The 18020-nt window shown below is 53.3% G+C and overlaps 1 protein-coding gene across 2 annotated transcripts in view; it reads left to right on the top strand.

Annotated features, from left to right (window-relative positions):
- Positions 1-18020, top strand: part of CFAP65 (cilia and flagella associated protein 65) — a 33666-nt gene that overhangs the window by 12255 nt on the left and 3391 nt on the right. For both annotated transcript variants that reach the window (XM_074313489.1, XM_019741883.2), the window contains exons 13-28: positions 1006-1143; positions 2480-2725; positions 3302-3526; positions 4719-4877; positions 5110-5260; positions 5711-5839; positions 7381-7594; positions 7903-8031; positions 11466-11642; positions 11927-11993; positions 12140-12250; positions 14581-14772; positions 14873-15028; positions 16191-16334; positions 16602-16715; positions 16914-17021. In XM_074313489.1, the coding sequence (XP_074169590.1) occupies positions 1006-1143; positions 2480-2725; positions 3302-3526; positions 4719-4877; positions 5110-5260; positions 5711-5839; positions 7381-7594; positions 7903-8031; positions 11466-11642; positions 11927-11993; positions 12140-12250; positions 14581-14772; positions 14873-15028; positions 16191-16334; positions 16602-16715; positions 16914-17021 (2460 nt within the window). The remainder of the gene's footprint in view (positions 1-1005; positions 1144-2479; positions 2726-3301; positions 3527-4718; positions 4878-5109; positions 5261-5710; positions 5840-7380; positions 7595-7902; positions 8032-11465; positions 11643-11926; positions 11994-12139; positions 12251-14580; positions 14773-14872; positions 15029-16190; positions 16335-16601; positions 16716-16913; positions 17022-18020) is intronic.

The raw sequence follows: 18020 nt of genomic DNA, 5'->3' as shown, positions 1-18020 counted from the left end.
GGGGCTTCTAGCACAGCTTCCCTTGTCCAGGACACTTGGAGCACAGGCTGTCCCTAGCTCAGCCTCAGTCCCAGAAGCCCGTCACTCCTCCTCTCCAGGTGGTCCTGCCCTTTCCCTCCCTTCTCAGCTATGCCCACCCTGCCGTTCTTGTCTCGTGGCCTGGGTGCTGGGGCCGAGAGAAGAGTAGAGCGGTGCAGTCAAGATCAGAGACGCTTACCAGCCATGTGACCTTGGACAAGTCCCTTAATGTCTCTGAGCCTGGGTCTTTTCACCTATAAACTTGGCGTCATATCTGAACTTTTGAGAAGGCTTTCCAAAGCCAAGTCTTTAATCGCCTTCGTTCTAATATCTTGGCAGTGGAGGGATGTGGAAGTTTGTAGGAATGAGACCTGCCTTGGCTGTCAGATTTTTAGGCTACATGCTCTAGCCCTGTGCTGTTCATTATGACAGCCACTGGCCACATGTGACCACTGAGCACTTAAAAATGTGGCCGGTCCAAACTGAGACATGCTGTAAGGGTAAGAGACTCTGGATTTCGAAGACTTAGCACGAAAAGAATGTAAAATATCTCACGAATCCCTTATATATCGATTATATGTTAGAATAAGATTTTAGATCTATTGGGTTACATAAAACATATTATTGAAATTTATTTCATGTGGTTCACTTCGTTAATGTGGCTACCAGAAACTTTAAAATTATGTTTGCAACTCGTATTTGTGGCTTGCATTATATTTCTATTGGCCAGTGCCTCTCTAAGCACGTTCCTACAGCACGTCCTAGGGCTGGCGTGAGGAGTAAAGGGCGTGTTTGCTGAGTGCTCCGTGCTGGGCCTGGCGCACAGCCAGAGAGGCTGTTATGACTTGTTCTCTACCCTGTCTTCCCAGGGAGTCCCTCCTTTCTGTGCCTGATGTAGGACGCCTGCAGTGCAGGGAGCAAGCTGGGGCGCCCCTCAGGGTCCGACACAGGGCCCTGAGCTTCTCCCTGGGCCCGCCCCCCCTCCAGGTCCTGCAGAGCTTCAGTAACATCGAGGTCGACTGCACCGTGTGCCCGTCCTGGAACCTGACACTCCGGGCGCGAGGCCACAGCTATGCTTCTGGGTTGGAGCACCACGTCCCCCAGTACTCCCTGGACGTCCCCAAGGTGAGAGTGGCCCCGGCGGCCGTGGGAGTGGGACTGGGGAGCATGGCTTCTGCTGCGGCTTGCAGGTCCCTCTTCCCTCTCTGATGGCCTCAGAAACACATCCTGGCACCCTCCCTGGCCATCCCGACTTCCTCACCACCAGCTCCTGGGGCTCTGGGCCAGCTGAGGACGCTCTCCTGGGCTGCGGCACTGGGACTGGGGGAGTCTCGGACTCAGACCGCTGGCTCCTGCCTGCTCCATCGGAACATTCTCTGGTCCTCTCAGGTTTAACGCTCCAGTTAAACCTGCTACAGATAGCTCACCACACCATGAGTCCCTGCCCTTGGGGATCACCCAGGCCTCGGGTAGGGTCGCAGAGCCGATCCCTTGGAGTCACCCCTTCTTCCCGGGCCCCTCCTCTCTGAGCAGCAGGATGCTAGAGAGCATGAAGGCGTAGGCCCTGGGCTAGGTGGCCAAGTGCCAATTCTGGTTTCTCCTTTGGTGATGTCATCAGTCCTTTCACCCGTCTTCGCTACCCTCATGCCTCATATTGCTGGAAAGGCACCACTTTTGGAGAATATACTTGGGGCGATCCTACTCCCCCTACCAGATACACTTCTGCTCAAGCGCGCCCCTTCCTGAAGTCCCCCCTGACTGCTCCGGGTTCTCCTCAGTGACCCCCTGTCCCTTTCCCTTGGCCAGTTCCTCCCAGCGGTTTGTGACCTTTACCGCCATCCAGCACATTCTGGGCCCGAGTTGCTCCCTAATGCCTCGTGCAGTGCACTTGTTGTCCAGCTGGATGGGGCACCCTGGTCAGCAACTTCAGGCCTTGTGTTCTATAGCCTGCTCAGCTTTTCGCCTGGTGCTGACCACAGCCTAGATGCGTAAGGAGTGTTTGGAAGCTGGGATTGCGGGGGCTTTCCCTTCGTCAAAGTAGGGTTCTCCCAGCCACCTGCAGGAGAATCACCTAGAAGAGGCTACTTGCCTCAGACACTCCTGGACCAGGATCTCTGAAAGTGGGTTCTCCAGAAGATGGTTTGAGGACACCCTGAAATGAAAGAACTCTTACTTAACCTTGAGGAGGAGTTTTGGAGGCCCCTCGGAGGATCCTAGGGCCAGTTCCCGTGGCCACTCCATCTCCCTGTGTGGAGGTCTCCGGAAGACAGAAGCATTTTGGGGGGTCTGGCTGTGGCCTCCCCCATTCTCTGCTCCAGGGCGCTGACTGGGATGCATGGAGGCATCTTGGATCTCCTTAGAGACGGCGCCACCCAAGCCCACATGGACTTCCCTGAATGTATTTGTTGAGGTGGGTGGGGATGTGGGTCTGAGCATGGGTCCCTTTTCTCTTGTACCCCAGCTGTTTCCTGCAGTGTCTCCCAGTGAACCCTCCTACCGCAGCCTGCTCCTGACCAACAGAGGCTCCATGCTGCTGACCTTCAACCTGGCCCCCAAAAGCAGCTCGGACATCTCCCTGAGGCCCACCTCAGGCCTTGTGGCCCCTGGAGCCCACCAGATTTTTCTCGTCTCTACCTACCCCAAGGGCAACTCCTGGAAGCAGCACATTTTCTACTTGCAGTTCAATTTTTCTCCCCAGTATCTCAAGGTGGGAGGCATGGGTCAGGGGCTGGGTCCTGGGGCGTGGGCCACAGTCTGGGGCTTCCCTTTTCAAAGCCACATTCTGGGGTTGGCCTCTGAAGCTCACTTAAAGTAGACAAGGGGCTAGTCCTTCTCCCAGACGTGACATGGCAGGGAGAGGACCTCTCACCACATCTGTGAACAGCTCTCCCAACACTTAGGGTCCTGCCTGTCCACCTCATGGGATTCGGGATGAGAAAAAGGGTGCAGATTCCCACAGGAAAGAGCAGGGGCCACGCAAGACTTATCTGCAGGTGGTGGAGGCGTGTTTGGGCCAGGTCAGGGAAAGGGTCCAGGGTATGGACCCATGTCTGGCTCATGAAATGGTCTGTACATCTTTTCTTAGTCCCTGAGTTCTTTTCTAGAACCATCTCCTGGGTCAGTCCCGAGACACCCTGCCTTTGATAGAAGCTGCCCATGCCCAGGCTGGCATAGGGCTGCTTTCTCCAAGAGGGAAATCTGCCCACCCATGACTTCCTGAACATTTGGGGAGCCAGGACTGCAGGGTGAGGTCCAGGCACTGTCCTCCCTCTTTTGGCCCCAGGAGGTGAGCATGCAGAGCCGGGAAGAGCCACTGCAGCTGAAGCTGGACACCCACAAAACCGTCTTCTTCAAGCCCACCCAGGTGGGCTGCTGCTCCGCTAGCCTCTTCACCTTCCGCAACCCCTCGCGTCTGCCACTGGAATTTGAGTGGAGAGTCTCCCAGCAGCACCGAAAGATACTGGCTGTCCAGCCTGCCAGGGGGCTCATCCAGCCCAGTGAGAACCTCGTGAGTGCCATGTCCCACTGCCAAGGGTTGGAGGGAGGGGTACCCGCTGCCCTCACCCCCACTATCATCTCTTACTCATGTCTGTTGAGCCAGGCTTACTATGGTCACCTCCCTTTCAATCCATGGTCACCTCCCATTCAATCCATGGTCACCTCCCATTCCATCCATGGTCACCTCCCATTCCATCCATGGTCACCTCCCATTCCATCCATGGTCACCTCCCATTCAATCCATGGTCACCTCCCATTCCATCCATGGTCACCTCCCATTCCATCCATGGTCACCTCCCATTCCATCCATGGTCACCTCCCATTCCATCCATGGTCACCTCCCATTCAATCCATGGTCACCTCCCATTCAATCCATGGTCACCTCCCATTCAATCCATGGTCACCTCCCAGCCTTATAAGTAGGTGTGATTACCAGTATCAGCACCTGCCATTTTACAAGACAGACCTGAGACTTAGAGAAGAAAAGTCTATTTACTAAGATTATAAATTAGGAGGAGGTGCAGAGCTAGGACTTAAACCAGGGTTTCTGATGCCACTGCCCAGGGGCAAGTCCACTCTCCATCTATGGTCCCCAAAACCGTGAGCTCACTGGGAGGTGGTTTGGAGCAGCTAGATTTGAGGCTAAATGGGTGGCTATCATTAAGGGGTGAGGAAAGGGACTCCTAGAGGTGCCATTGGCCATGTGGAGGGGGGCACAGGCTGGGACACACACTAGCAGACCCCATCCTTGCCTAGGGTTTATAGACTAGTTGGGAGGCCAAACTTGGGCCACAAACCACCAACACAGGGTTTCTGCAAGAAGCCAGGGGTAGTAATCAATGAGGTGAAGCAAGAGCCAGCCTTGAAGGCCTGGAGTCAGCCTTGAAGGTCCACACCCAGCTCCCACCAAGTGCCCTCACCAGCTGTCTGAACTTAGGCAAGTTACCCCAGTTCTCTGAGTTTCTGGTTTCTCATTAGAAAACGAGGCACTAAAAGAATACCACTTACCTGGTAGAGATAAAGGGTTGAGAGGCTTAGGGTGATAATATAATACACGATGTGTGTAAAGTGCCTGGTACAAGGTAAAACACTCAGAAAGGGTTACCACAGCTTGATGTCCTGCAGTGGGACCTCAGACAGCCAGGACTCCGGGTGGGGGTTTCCCGGAGACCCCCATACAGGGATAATCTCTGTGACCACAGACGCTGACGTGGACCTTCAGCCCCCTGGAGGAGACCAAGTACTTGTTTCGAGTGGGGGTGTGGGTCTGGGAAGCAGGCCTGCCCCCAGACACCAAGCCCCCCACCACCACCCACTACATGATCCGGCTGGTGGGCATGGGCATCAGCAGCAGCCTGTCTGTGAGTGGGAGAACCCTGGCTTCCAGGTTGGGGTGGGGCGCTGGGGGCCAGGGCACAGGCCTGGGCACCCAGGGCTCTCAACTCTAAGAGGGCAGGGGTGGTAGCTTTCTGGCCCCTGGTCCGCACCCCTGGACCTGCCCTTCTTCAGGGATTCTCTAAGGCCAGGGGTGGGAAAGCCAGAGCCGTGGGCCTGGGGGAGCCCCCACCCCGGCTGGCTGACTCTGGCCCTCAGGTAAAGGAGAAGGAGCTGGACTTTGGGAATGTGATGGTGAACAGCCAACAGTCCAGGTTGCTGGTTCTCCTGAATGAAGGCAACTGTACCCTCCATTATCACCTGTTCCTGGAACAATGCAGTCCTGAGGGCATCAGCAATGACCCCCTTGGTACTGGGCCTGGGCTGGGACTGGGGTCAGGGCGATGGGCAGTGAGGGGCACTGAGTAAGATGGTTCATCAGACCATGGTTTGGGAGGAGGCAGAGCAGGACTTAAACCTAGGTGCTTCAACTTTCTAGATGGATGGCATTGGGCTGGCCCTCTCTGAGCCTCAGCTTCCTCATCTGTAAAATGGGGCTACTGGTGGCACCTACCTCACAGGCTGCTAGGTGGAGCAAAGTGTTTAGCAAGTGCCGATGGCACAAAGACAGGTCCCCTCCATCTTGGTCTGGGAGGAAGGATTCTGCTCCCCGTTTTCTGGCTCAGAGCCTGTTTGGTAGCCAGTGCTTTGCTGGCCTTGCAGAGGGTGTCTGGGAAGGGTCAGGAGGAGAGGCCGAGCCTCTCTGGACTGCACTCAAACCCTCTATGCCCTTGACCCCACCTGGCTCATCCCTGAGCAGCTCTTCAGCTGGACCGCACAGAGGGGAAAATGCCACCCCGATCCCAGGACACCATCTGCCTGACTGCCTGTCCCAAGCACCGGTTCCAGTACTCCTGGACCATCAGCTACTCTCTCCTCTCCCACAGAGGTACCTGGGTCAGCTGGCATGGAGAGTCAGTCCCTGGAGGAAAGAGGCAGGGTTGTGTGAGCAGGACGTGGGTGGGGAGATTTGGATGGTCCAGATAGAACTAGCAGAGTGAGTGTGAGCATGCAAGGGTGCACCTTTGGGTGTCTGGTGTGTGTGCCTCATACCAGCCACCTCTGTCTGGGTGGGTGTCCCTGTATGGGGTGCCTGAGCTGTGGAGGACTCAACGCAAAAAGTGTGGAGCTGTGCTAATTTACTGTAAGAGCTTAGACAAACCCTCAGCCGCCCTGGGCCCCAGCCTCCTCCTCTGTAGAATGGAGTTATTCCCAGCCTGCCCTGGGGCCGCTAGGAGTTATCCAAGGCAGCACAGAAGGGTGGCTCAGAATGTAGACTTGAGCCAGACTGCCTGGGACTGGGTCCTGGCCCCAGTGCTTATTAGCCATGTAATCTTAGCAAACTGTTTAACGCCCTTGTGCCTCAGTTTCCACATCTGTAAAATGGGGATAATAGTGATGCACAGGCAAGAAAAAGGAAAGAAGTAATGATACAGGTTTCCACATGGATGAACCTTGAAAACATTATGCAAGTGAAAGAATTCAGTCACAAAAAGCCACAGATTCCATTTATGTGAACCATCTAGAATGGGCAAATCTCTAGAGACAGAAATTAGATTTACCAGGGGTCGGGGGAGGGGAGAGTGGGGAGTGACAGCTACTTGGTACCAGGCTACTTTTCGTGGTGATGAAAATGTTCTAAAATTCGATAGCGGTGATGGTTGCACAACTCTGTGAATATACAAAAGCACTGAAGTGTATGCTTTAAAAGGGTCAATTTTATGGTATATAAATTATGTTTCAATAAAGCTGTTAGTAAGCATTAGTTTGCACACAAATAACAGTGCACATGAGGGTTTCCAGGCGGGAATTCCCACCCGTTCTCAGGAATTTTTTTCGCTTTCCCATTCCCGAATCCCGAGAAAAGTTGGTCAGGAAATTGGGAAAATCGGCTCCTTGAACCAGTGATACCCACAATGGGAAATAAACATACTACTCACAATGTATCTCTTAGACATTTTCCCTGTTTATCGCTAGGTTTTCTGGGTGGGAACTCCCGCCCGTTCTCAGGAAATTTTTTTGCTTTCCTGTTCCCGAATCTCGAGAAAAGTTGGTCAGGAAATCGGGAAAATCGGCTCCTTGAACCCAAGTGGTTGGTAGTATCGGCTGTTACTTTGTGGAAAATTTCATTGTGGAGAACAGAAAACAGGTTATATCTCAGGATTCGGGAATGGGAAAGTGAAAAAAGTTCCTGAGAACAGGCGGGAATTCCTGCCTGGAAATCCTGGTGCACATTAAATACAATGGTGTGTGTGAAGCACTTAGGACCCTGCCTGGTGTGTGAAAGTATCAGACAAAGGTTGTCTGTTGTTGGAAATGTCCCCACCCTGGGAGATTGCTGCCCCTGGCAAAGGTCCAGGGGTCCTGCGCATCCTGCCAGGGGAGCCAGCAGGTAAGCCCACTCCTCTCTTCTGCATCCCTGTCCCCCAGATAATACGGTTGGGGAGAAACAGGAGCTGTGTCGAGTCTTCCTGACCGCCGTGTACCCCTTACTCTCCATCCTGGATGCCTGCTCCATGGGCAGCGCCCAGGGCATCACCCGGAAGCATCTGTGGCACCTCTTCTCCCTGGATACGTTCAACAGTTACTTGGCACGTGACCCCACCCCCTGGGAGCTAACCTACAAGGTGCCCACGCGGCACAGGTGAGCTGGGCCTGGGGGAGGGGCCGAGCGTATCTGAGGATATTCTTGGAGCTCTCTGCCCACATTCCCAGCACCAGGCCCAGTCCAAGAAATGGCTCTCTATCTCCCTGCCAATTCTTGCCCATCCCTGGAGGGGCCTGGAGAAGGCAGGAATTGGCTTGAGACCGGAAGTGCTAGCCCACCCTGCCCCTGAGTCCCAGAGTCTCTAATTCCCACCTGTGGGGAGATGCGCGCCAAGCCAGCCACCCAGGGAGGGCCCCACCCTGTCCGCATGCCCATCTCTGAGCCCGTTTCTCTGCCCCACCCAGCACGAACCAGATCCCCCCTGTCTTCACCCCACTGAAGCTGGACTTCAATTTTGGAGCAGCGCCCATAGAAGCCCCACCCTCTGTGGTGCTCCTGGCCCTGAAGAACAGCGGAGGGGTGCCCCTGCACTGGTATGGCTGGCTTGGAAGGGGGTGCCTGGGGGGCCCGGGAGGCAGATGCTGGAGGTTTTCTCTTGCTGGGGGCAGACCTGGCTGCCTGGTGTCTGCAAAGAGCGGGTCCCCCATTGATGGGGTGTGGAGGCCAGGGTGGAATTGGGGTCCAGCAGGATGACACATGTCAATAGGCTGAGAAGTGGTGGAACCACCGTGCTGGAGACTGGCATGGGCATCTCAATATCTAGTGAATGAGAAGTGCCCACTGGGTGTCTGCTACATGCCAGGCACTGTGCTTTCCAAGCTTTTTCTCCTCTAAGCCTCGCCCCGACCCTGTGAGAAAATCCTCATCTGCGGACTCATTCACAGATGGGAGGCTAAGGACTCAGCCAAGAGCACTCAGCTGTCAGCAGGCAGAGCCAGGTTCAAACCCAGATTTGTCCAGCTCCAAAGTCCCCGCCTACACCAGTTAGTCAGTAAGGCTTTGACCTGCTCTTGTGTACTAGCCACTGAGCTGGACCCTGGGGCAGCCCTGAGCGAGCCCCAATCCCATGGGGGCCAGGCCTGCATGGGGCCGAGTGGAGGGTCTCGGCAGGGATGGATGGAGATCCGCTGCCACAGAGCAGTGTCAGGGAGGCTGGTGTGACTCAGTGAAGCCACGGGCCAGCTGTACTTCTCCAGTCACATGGGGCTCAGGCCCAGAGCCCTCAGCCGGCCACTCTTGGCCCTTCCTGTGCTTGGCTTTCCTCCCACGGGGCTCGGAACTTGTGCCCAGTAAACATCCCGTTTCCATGCCAGGGCTTTTTCTTATTCTTCCTCTCTGCCTCTGCCACGCGCCTCGATTTCCTAGTAAACTTCCTCTTGATGACTTCCAACTTCGCCTGGCTAAACAGAGGTGAGAGAGAAGTGTCCCCATCAGGGTCAAGCTTGGGAGTGAGAGCCAGGAGTCCAGCCTGGGTATGGCTGTGGGTGGATGAGCGTGGAAATATGCAGACGGGCATCTGAGATCTCAGGAATCTTCCTGCCTGAGAAGAGACTCTCGGGGGTGGAGGCTGCATCTGCAAGGGTGCAATGGCCGCCCCTTACTCTCTGGATTGTCCCACCCCTCCCTGTGGTGGAGGGAGTTGGGGAAGTTGGCTCATTAAATGGCTCCTCTCTGAGAAGGGCTGGACTATGCATAACGGGCCCCTGGCCCTGAATGACTGAGGAAGCTTGGCAGGCCGGGCTTCTGGCCTGATGGGGAAGGCCTGGGCCTGCTTTGAGCTCTCGATCCGCCATTCACTGGGCTCTTTGAGTGGCTAGGAGCCAGCTCCCATGGGGCTCGGGGGTGGGGACGGGAAAAGCAGCGTTGGCCTGTGTCCTGGCGTGGAGCAGGGTATTTGGGTGAATTGTGTGTGCGTGTGTGTTTGTGTAGAAGCAAGCCAGCTCACACTCTCCATGGAGAGGGTCCAGGTCGCTGGAAACCGAGGCAGGAGGAAACCCAGGCAGAGCGCCCGCCAAGCGGGGCCCATCCATCAGGAGATCATTTGAGGTTCAGGAAGGCAGTCTGTGCTTCTTCCAGGACTCCAAGCACAGGAAACCTTCCTTGGACGGCTTGACTCTCCTAGGCTTTTTGTGTTGTGTTTCCTTTCCATTCCTTAGAAGGCTATTTTTGAAAATTCTAGTCAGTCTCTGCCGAGCTTATAAAGAACAGACTGAAGGTTTTATTCCTGCCAAGACCAGCAAGAAACGGGGAATGTGGACTTGGTCTGGAGGTGGCAGCAGGCAGGACAGATGGAGTGAGAATTCCAAGGATGAGGAGAGCCTGGGGAAACAGGGAGCCACACTGCTGCCCACTCACTCCAAGCCTCTTGCTCTGATGTCTCTGCCCTTGCTCCAGTGAGATGTGGGCCCTTGCATTCAAGGGGAGATTCCTTACAGAGGCTGTTTAACACCATTTATTCCCTCATGCACTCATTAAGCCACTGGCTAAACCTTTACTGGGGCTTCCTAGCTGCAGGCTCCAGGCTGGCCCTCAGAATAGAAATGCAGATGAGCCCAGGTCTTGCCCTCCAGGTGTGACAGGGCTGGGAAGACCAACCTTTCTGTGGAGCGTGATGTGTTCTACGAAAGAGGTGTGTGCAGCATTGGGGCCACTTCACTCCATTTTGGAAGTGTGTGTGTGGGGGTACGCATCAGAAAGGCTTCCTGGAGAAAGCGACAACCAAGCTAGACTTGCAGCCTCGGGAGAAGAGGCAGGCAGGCTGCAAAGAGCCTTCCACCAGAGCGCCTGGCATGTACACGAGTAAGAGAAAAGGGCACAAAGTGACAAGAGCATTGTTGGGACGGGAGGGACGGGCCCCGGATGCAGCTGGAGAGGCTGGCCAGGGCCAAGGTCTACGCCTTGGAATCCTTCTCCTCGTGAGTTTGGACTTCTTCCTGAGAGCATCGAAGGGATGTAAGCTGGGATGGCGGAGCAAAGACGTGATCTACTTTCAAGACGAATCACTCTGGTCTGGGATGTGGGGAGAGAAACGTATTCGCAGCCTGAGGCAGGAGGACAGGCGGGGAGGCTCCAGCAGTGCCCAGATGGGTGGCCACACAAGAGGAATGGCGGGGAAAGGAGCTCGAGATTATTTAGAGGGAGACTGGGTGAAGGAGGTGAGGGAAACGGAGGCGTTGAAACTATCCAGACGACCCCAAAATAGCAAGACCCCCAGTTTGGCTACTGGTCAGTATCCCTCAGATAAAACAACGAAAGCGGTTTATTCACCTGTAAAAAGTCAGACAATATAAGGGTGATAGAAAAAAAAATAAGACATTCCTCAGCTCCCTCTCCAAATCCACCTCTTTCCCTCTGAATGAAGGGTTCCTGCTTTTCAGAGTGTGGTCTTGGGACCCCTTTGTCACTTGTTTTGTCAGCTACTTAGAGTGCAATGTCTACTTGACTCCATTGCGAGGTATTTCAGGCGTTAATCTACACTCAGCTTCGCTTCAGATTCCAGAGCACCAGCCCTGCTGAGGCACCTGTTCCCGGCCCTGTGCCCAAATTGGCCTGGACACCCTCCCTCTTGGGGGGTCCTGGTCAGTGTTGCTGGCATCCCTAGGTGCCTCAAATGTTTTTTCACAGAAACCCCTGCCAGGGTTAATGGCCAGCGCCAAGTGACACTCATATACAAGCAACCCCCTCGACGCCTAGCACCCACGATGGGGAGCCCCAGTCTTCGCTTTCTGTTTCGTCACCACAGCCCTGGTCCTGGTCCTGGGATTGGGGACCACTATGAAATGAGACTCCACAACAACCATGTTTGCTCGTCCATGCATGGGACAGCTTGCCAAATGGGGGGTGGGGAGGATGAAATGGAGAGGCGTGGAGGGGCCTCCGTCTGTCCCGCCCACCCGGGGCTCAGAGATCCCACGTGTCTGTTCTGACTGAGGGGCTTCACTCCGCTTCCTTTGTACTCCTCTCCCAGGGCCTTCCTCTTTCCAAGTGACCAGCAGATTGACCTGGAGCTGTGGGCAGAGCGAGCAGAGTTTGACTACGCTGAGCTGCACCAAATGCGCGTGCAGGACAATGGCATATTCTCCATCAGCCCCAAGGCTGGGAGCCTGAATCCCGGGCAGGAGCAGGTGGTGGAGCTCAAATACAGGTGCTCCCATCTCCGCCCGGTCCTGGAGACCCCCTTTCCCCTGGCTCCTGGAGGAGCCTGGCCTTGCACTGGGACTCCAGGGTACCCTAAGTGGCCACCACCCTGGGAGGACCCCGCTTTCCCACCTGCAAGGGAGGTTTAATTCTCTTGCTCTGTCCAACTCAGGGGCTTCCACATACTCCCAGGGGATAGCTGGCTCAAAGCCACAGGCAGCCATGACCATTTGTTCTCCCACGTGTGCCCGGGCTCCGTAACTCATCCCAGACTTGTCTCCTCCATTTCAGCCACCTGTTCATCGGCACCGATCGCCTCCCGGTGCTCTTCAAGGTGTCCCACGGCCGGGAGATCCTGGTGAGGCCCCAGCCCTGGGCCTGTCCTGGACAACTAAGAGAGGAGCAGGGAACTGTGCCCCCCAGGGAGCGGGGGGGCCCATCTCTCCACTGGGTGCTTCACTTCCTCTCGGGGAAGCGTGTTACTCATGAGCTCTCTATTTCCAGCTAAATTTCATAGGCGTCACAGTGAAGCAGGAGCAGAAGTATGTGTACTTCACCTCCACTAGCCACCAATTCATCCCTGTCCCCATTGGTGACACACTGCCCCCACGGCAGGTGAGTGGTCTACATCACTCTGCTCACCAAGAGGCCTTCCTGTTGACCTTTGTGTGTCTATCTGCATCAGCCCTTGACAGGGTGACAAAGACCCTGCCCCCTAGAAGCCCTCACTCTAAGAGGTGGGGCTGCAGGTTGAACCTCGAGATGGAGGAACTGGGAGAGACCCCAGGCGAGAGGCTTCAGCTTCCTGGTGCCTCGTGTTCACCCCTCTGCCAGATCTCATTCCCATGCAGAACAAGGGTTTTTCCCCCCTCTAGCACAGGGTTCTTCAAACTTCTTTGACCATAAACAACACTAATATATTTTGGATGATAACCCAGTACATACTACACACGCAACTGAAACAAAAGTACCCTGTTTCCCCGAAAATAAGACCTAGCCGACAATCAGCTGTAATGTGCCTTTTGGAGCAAAAATTAATATAAGACCTGGTATTATATTATATTATATTATATTATATTATATTATATTATATTATATTATATTATATTATATTATATTATAGACCTGGTCTTATATTATAGTAGAATAAGACCGGGTCTTATATTAATTTTTGCTCCAAAAGACGCATTATTGCTGATTGTCTGGCTTGGTCTTATTTTCGGGGACACACGGGATCACAAATCAGTACATACACTACTACATGAGACATACTTTGTTTTTGTTTTTATTGTATTCTGTTCCGTTGTTTTTATGCTGGATACACCCCCACTATATTGGTTTCATGACCTGCTCACTAATAGGTCTCAGCCAGTTTGAAAATCACTGCTCCAAGGAGATTTTTTTTTGAATGTGAAAAACTGGAATGTGAATTCGCACGAAGCTATAGAATTTTTTTATTAGTTAAAGGGAATCAGGTTCCTTTGTTCTAAAAAAATATATTGGAAATTTCCAAAAAACAAACAGATTTTCTCAAACATTTCACAGCTCTGAAATTTCAAATCGTGTAGAAGCCCTCGTGTTTCCGGGCAGGGGCCTCCAGCCACTCAGCCTAGAGGCAGGAAAGGGGCTTAACTGGACTGAGAGAGGGTCCCTTATCCCCGAGATCTGTTCACTTCCCTACACCACCCTCCACCTCACTGGCTTCCCAGCAGCCCACCCAGAGCTGGGTGTGTCCAAGCTTGCAGAAGCCCAGAGACTCAAAAAGGAAGGCGAAGACTCATGTGCCCCCAGGAGAGCTTTCCAGAGAGACCAGACCACTCCCCTGTGGCCCTGAACACAGACATTGGAAAACGCCCCCAGATCTGGAGCCAGGAGACCCAGTTGTGCCTCCAGTCAAACTGTACAACTGTGGCCACGCTTCCTCCTTTATTCATGAGATGATGACAGATGGTAGCCTGGACCTGCAACAGGGCAATAGAAATAGAGAGAAGTGAACAGATTCAATTTACATTTTGGAGGCAGAATCATTGGGACTTGCTGGGGATTGGATCCAGGAGGTAAGCAAAAGGGAGGGATTGAGGATACATTGGATTCTTAGTTTGAGCTACTGGGAATATGTCGTGCTATTTGCTGAAGGGAGCTACAGGGCGTGGGGGGGAGGGGGCAGGAAACAGGTATTTAAGAGTGAAGAGTTTGCTTTTGGCAAAATTTGAGATGCCTATGAGACAACCAAGAGAGGTTGTCAAGTAGAAGTTGGTACCAGGTCTGGGGTTCAGAGGGTGGTCCAGGCTAGAGAATAAAAGTCAGCATTTTCAGGATTGGGTCTGAGAAAGATGAGGGGGCCGGGCCTCAATCCAGATGAACTCTATATTTTCTCTGTGTCCCGTCTTCTTGTCTCTAAAATGAAGGATTGCACCAGAAGAGCTCTGGTTTTCTTCTAAGATGTTTGGTGATTCCCAAACTTTGCAGTTAGTCTTGGGGTACCTCATACCATCCCTCCGCTCCCTTATCTGCGTTATAAAGCTCCCTTATAAAGCAGGACTGCCTCTAATGGCAGACGTGGAAAGCGACAGCCTCACAGGTGATTAGAACCAGAGCCTAGAAAATGATGAAGGGTCTGGATGATGCGTGCATGGACATTTCCCTAAATTCTGACACTGGGGACATGAGCATTAGCGTCCCCTTATACCTCGACAACGGTAAATTGAGAGCAAATCAAATAAGGATTACAGATTACCGTAAAATGTCATAGGCTGAAAACACAGTTATATACTTCTTGGGTGATGAAGCCATAAGGGAAATAGGAGGTATTTAGGGGAGCTCTGGGACTGTACGTGTAACATTGTGGAGATCCACCTGGCTTCCCGCGATGGACACAGAATCGCAGGCTGTCTGCATTGGAGCCCTGAGCTAGTTTGGAGGTCTCCCTCTTCTCACCCCTGCAGATTTATGAGCTGTATAACAGTGGCTCGGTGCCTGTGACATATGAGATCCAGACCGACGTCCTGTCGCAGGTTCAGGAAAAAAATTTCAATCACCCCATCTTCTGCTGCCTCAACCCCCAAGGGGAGATCCAGCCAGGCACAACTGCTCAGGTCTTGTGGATCTTCTCACCTCTCGAGGCCAAGACCTACACGGTGAACAGCAGCCTGGGCTGACGTGGGGTGGAGGTGGAGTTGGCCTCCTCAGCAGGCCATGCTCTGACCAGTCCCTTCCTCCATCCTCCGAACTCCCCAGGCAGACGTGCCCATACATATCCTGGGATGGGACTCAGCCACCATCTGCTTTCAGGGAGTGGGCTATGACCCCCATGTCATGGGAGACACAGCCCCTTTCCACAACATCTCAGGGGACAACAGCTCCATACACTCAAAGCTGATGGTTCCTGGACAGGTAAGGGGAAGGGAGCTGGGAAGGCCTGAGGGCCCAGGGTGGCCAGTGCAGAGGGATGGAGAGGCTGGAAAGGAAAAGAGATGATGTTGAGAAGAGGCATACCGAGGTGAAGCCTGGAACCAGCCCTCCTCCACATTTAGGAGGCAGCACTAGCTCCAGCAGAGGCTTACCCTGCCACCTAGTGCCCACAGGTGTTCCTGCTCAAGCCAGTCCACTGGCTGTAGGGCCCTCCATGCTGCTCTCTCCTCTGGGCATTGGGATGGGGTTATTCGAAGGGGTGGAAAGAAGCTCTCCCACTCTAGGGCTCTAAGGTATTACCTTCAAACAGAACGGTCCCTCCCCTAGACCTAGATGGATTTTGCTGAAAGATATCTGGGGTCGATAACTGCCTTTAGTTCACACACTCCTCACTGTTGAGAGGTCTGACCCATTCATCCATCCACTTACCCATCTCCCCATTGACCCACATGCCCGTTTACTCATCCATGTATCTATCTATCCATCCACCCAATTCTCCATCCATCCTTCCATGCATCCATCCAGGTGCTATCCACTCATGTGTTTGCCTGTCCCCACTTCTGCTCCTACCCTTTTTGGACACTTACTGCAGGACCAACACTGTGGAGGCCCTGGGGACACACAGAAGAGTCAGACAAAGTCCCAGTCCTGGAGGTACTCAGTCTGGACAGAGAAAAAGTGTCCCTTTCATGTGGCCTCAGTCTTTCCAGACACCCCTGCAACACAGCTCCTCTTCTGTGCCCAGTGACAATACCAACAGCTGACCACCCATGAATTTACAACCATCCTTTAGAGACTCAAATGATGTGGTCTGTGTTCTCTATGCAAATTCTGATTTCTCAGCCCTTCCAAACCCATGTTAGTGGTCAAAATCATAGGCTTTACAGTGAGACTGGGTTTATCCCAGCTGTACCAGTGAGAGACCTTTGGAGAAAATATTTATGCTCTCTGAAGCTTGGCAGCATATCTTTAAAATGGGGACAAAAGTAGTGCCTATATCAGATGGCTATTGGGAGGATCAAAGGCATGTAAATTGCCTACTGTGGTACCTGGCCTGTTGAAAGCACTCAGTAACTGGCAGTGGTTGCTATGGTTATTATTTCTTCACCTCCCAAACTTGCTGTTGTGTTTTCTCCACCAACAGAATGTCTTCCTGTCCCAGTCTCACATCTCCCTGGGAAACATTCCTGTGCAGAGCAAGTGCAGGCGCCTGCTATTCCTCAACAACCTCTCCAAGAATGAGACAATTGTCTTTGTCTGGCAACTGAAGTCCCTAGATTTCGGGAAGGTAAGAGTCTCCTGCGTCCATGGAGTCAGAACCTCCAGCAGGGCTCCAGACCTACCCCATCCCACCCATCTTGTTCTGTCTCACCCATTCCTTCCCCCCCCATCCCACCCCACCCTATTACATCCCATTCCACCCCATCCCACTTCATCCCATCCCACCTTGTTCTGTCTCATCCCATCCCTTCCCATCCTACCCCATCCCACTCCATCTGATCTTGTCCCATCCCATCCCTGTGACGCTCCAGAGACTCCTTCCCCAAATCAACAGGTGTCCGTGAGTCCCATGAAAGGGAAGGTGGCTCCTGAAGAGATGATCCCATTCGTGGTGACTCTGGAGGCCTCAGTGCATGCCAGTTTCTATAGCATTGACCTGGTATGCAAGGTAGGACCAGCCCTAGAGAGAAGCTGGGTTGGAGCACAGCTCCCAGTCCTGGTAGGTGGGGTGGGCTATGAGATCCCCAGCTCCCCAGAGAGAGCCAGCCCCTGGTAGAGTGGGGTGCCCCACAGCACAGGCCCAGAACGAGGCCTGGCTACAGGCCCCCCAGACCTTCATCTTCTCTCTCCTTGTCCTGGGCCACAGGTCTACCAGCAGGCCCTCCTAGAGCAGTACCGTAAGGATCTACAGGAGTGGGAGGACGAGAGTGTGCGGCAGGAAGCAGAGTTCACCATCACAGACAGGACAGTGAAGGTGCGGAGGGCACAGTGGGCCTTGAACACCACACATCTTTCTGATTGGCCTTACTAGAGGGGACAGAGGTGGTGATCCATGCAAAACTGGCCAGCATGCCCTAAGAGATGTGATTTCTTTCATTAAACTAAGCATAGCATCTCCCCAAGAGACTCTCTGGATACAGAAGGCTGGCTGCCCTTTCCTTACTTCGATATTTAACAAGTGCCTTCTAAGTGTGGGGTCCTGGGGACCTGGGGGAAACAAGATAGAGGTCACCTTCTGGTGGAGGACAGTGCGTCATGGTGGTTTGGGGTGCAGGCTCTGGGAACTAGTTGCCCCGTTGTGATTCCTGACTTGGATGATTTCTAGCTCGGTGATCTTGGTCAAGGTATTTAACCTCTCAGGTACATCAGCTGTAAAGTGGGGATAATATGACGTCTGGGACTGGCTTCAAGATAATCCAGAGGGGAGGTGTAGGTGAGAAAAGACTGGCCATGAGTTGCTAATTGTAGAAGCTGGGTAGTAGGCAATGGAGGTTTCTTTGTAGCATTCTCGCCACTTTTATGTATGTTTGAAATATCCCAAGGTTAAAAATAAAAGTTTAAAAAATATTTTTAAATGCAAGTAAAATATTATCTGCTCCGGAGCGCTGTTGGGAAGATTAAATGAGTTAATACATGTAAAGTGCCTACAACAGTGCCTGGCCCCCAGTAAGCATTCACTAAACATGGGCTATTAGCTTTTGTGGGGGGGGGGAGACCAATAATAAATGGGAGACAAAACGTCTGTCTTGGTTCCTCCCCCTGATCTCATAGCTCCCCCACACTGGTATTGTACCTTGATCACCTCTGTTTCCATCACACTGAACCCCCAAAGAGGAACTGCCTCCCTCTGAAGCTCTGGCCCAACTGTGAATGCAAATCATGTCCTAAGGGCACGGAAGAAGGGATTTCTCAATTAAGTCTTAATAAGGGAAGCTGCTTCCTTATCATATGAAACCACAAAGCTCCAGGGCAC

Source organism: Rhinolophus sinicus, linkage group LG01 (genome assembly GCF_036562045.2).
Source record: "Rhinolophus sinicus isolate RSC01 linkage group LG01, ASM3656204v1, whole genome shotgun sequence".
NCBI lineage: Eukaryota > Metazoa > Chordata > Mammalia > Chiroptera > Rhinolophidae > Rhinolophus > Rhinolophus sinicus.
The sequence above is the reverse complement of the archived record's forward strand: the minus strand, read 5'-3'. Positions and strand labels throughout refer to the sequence as shown.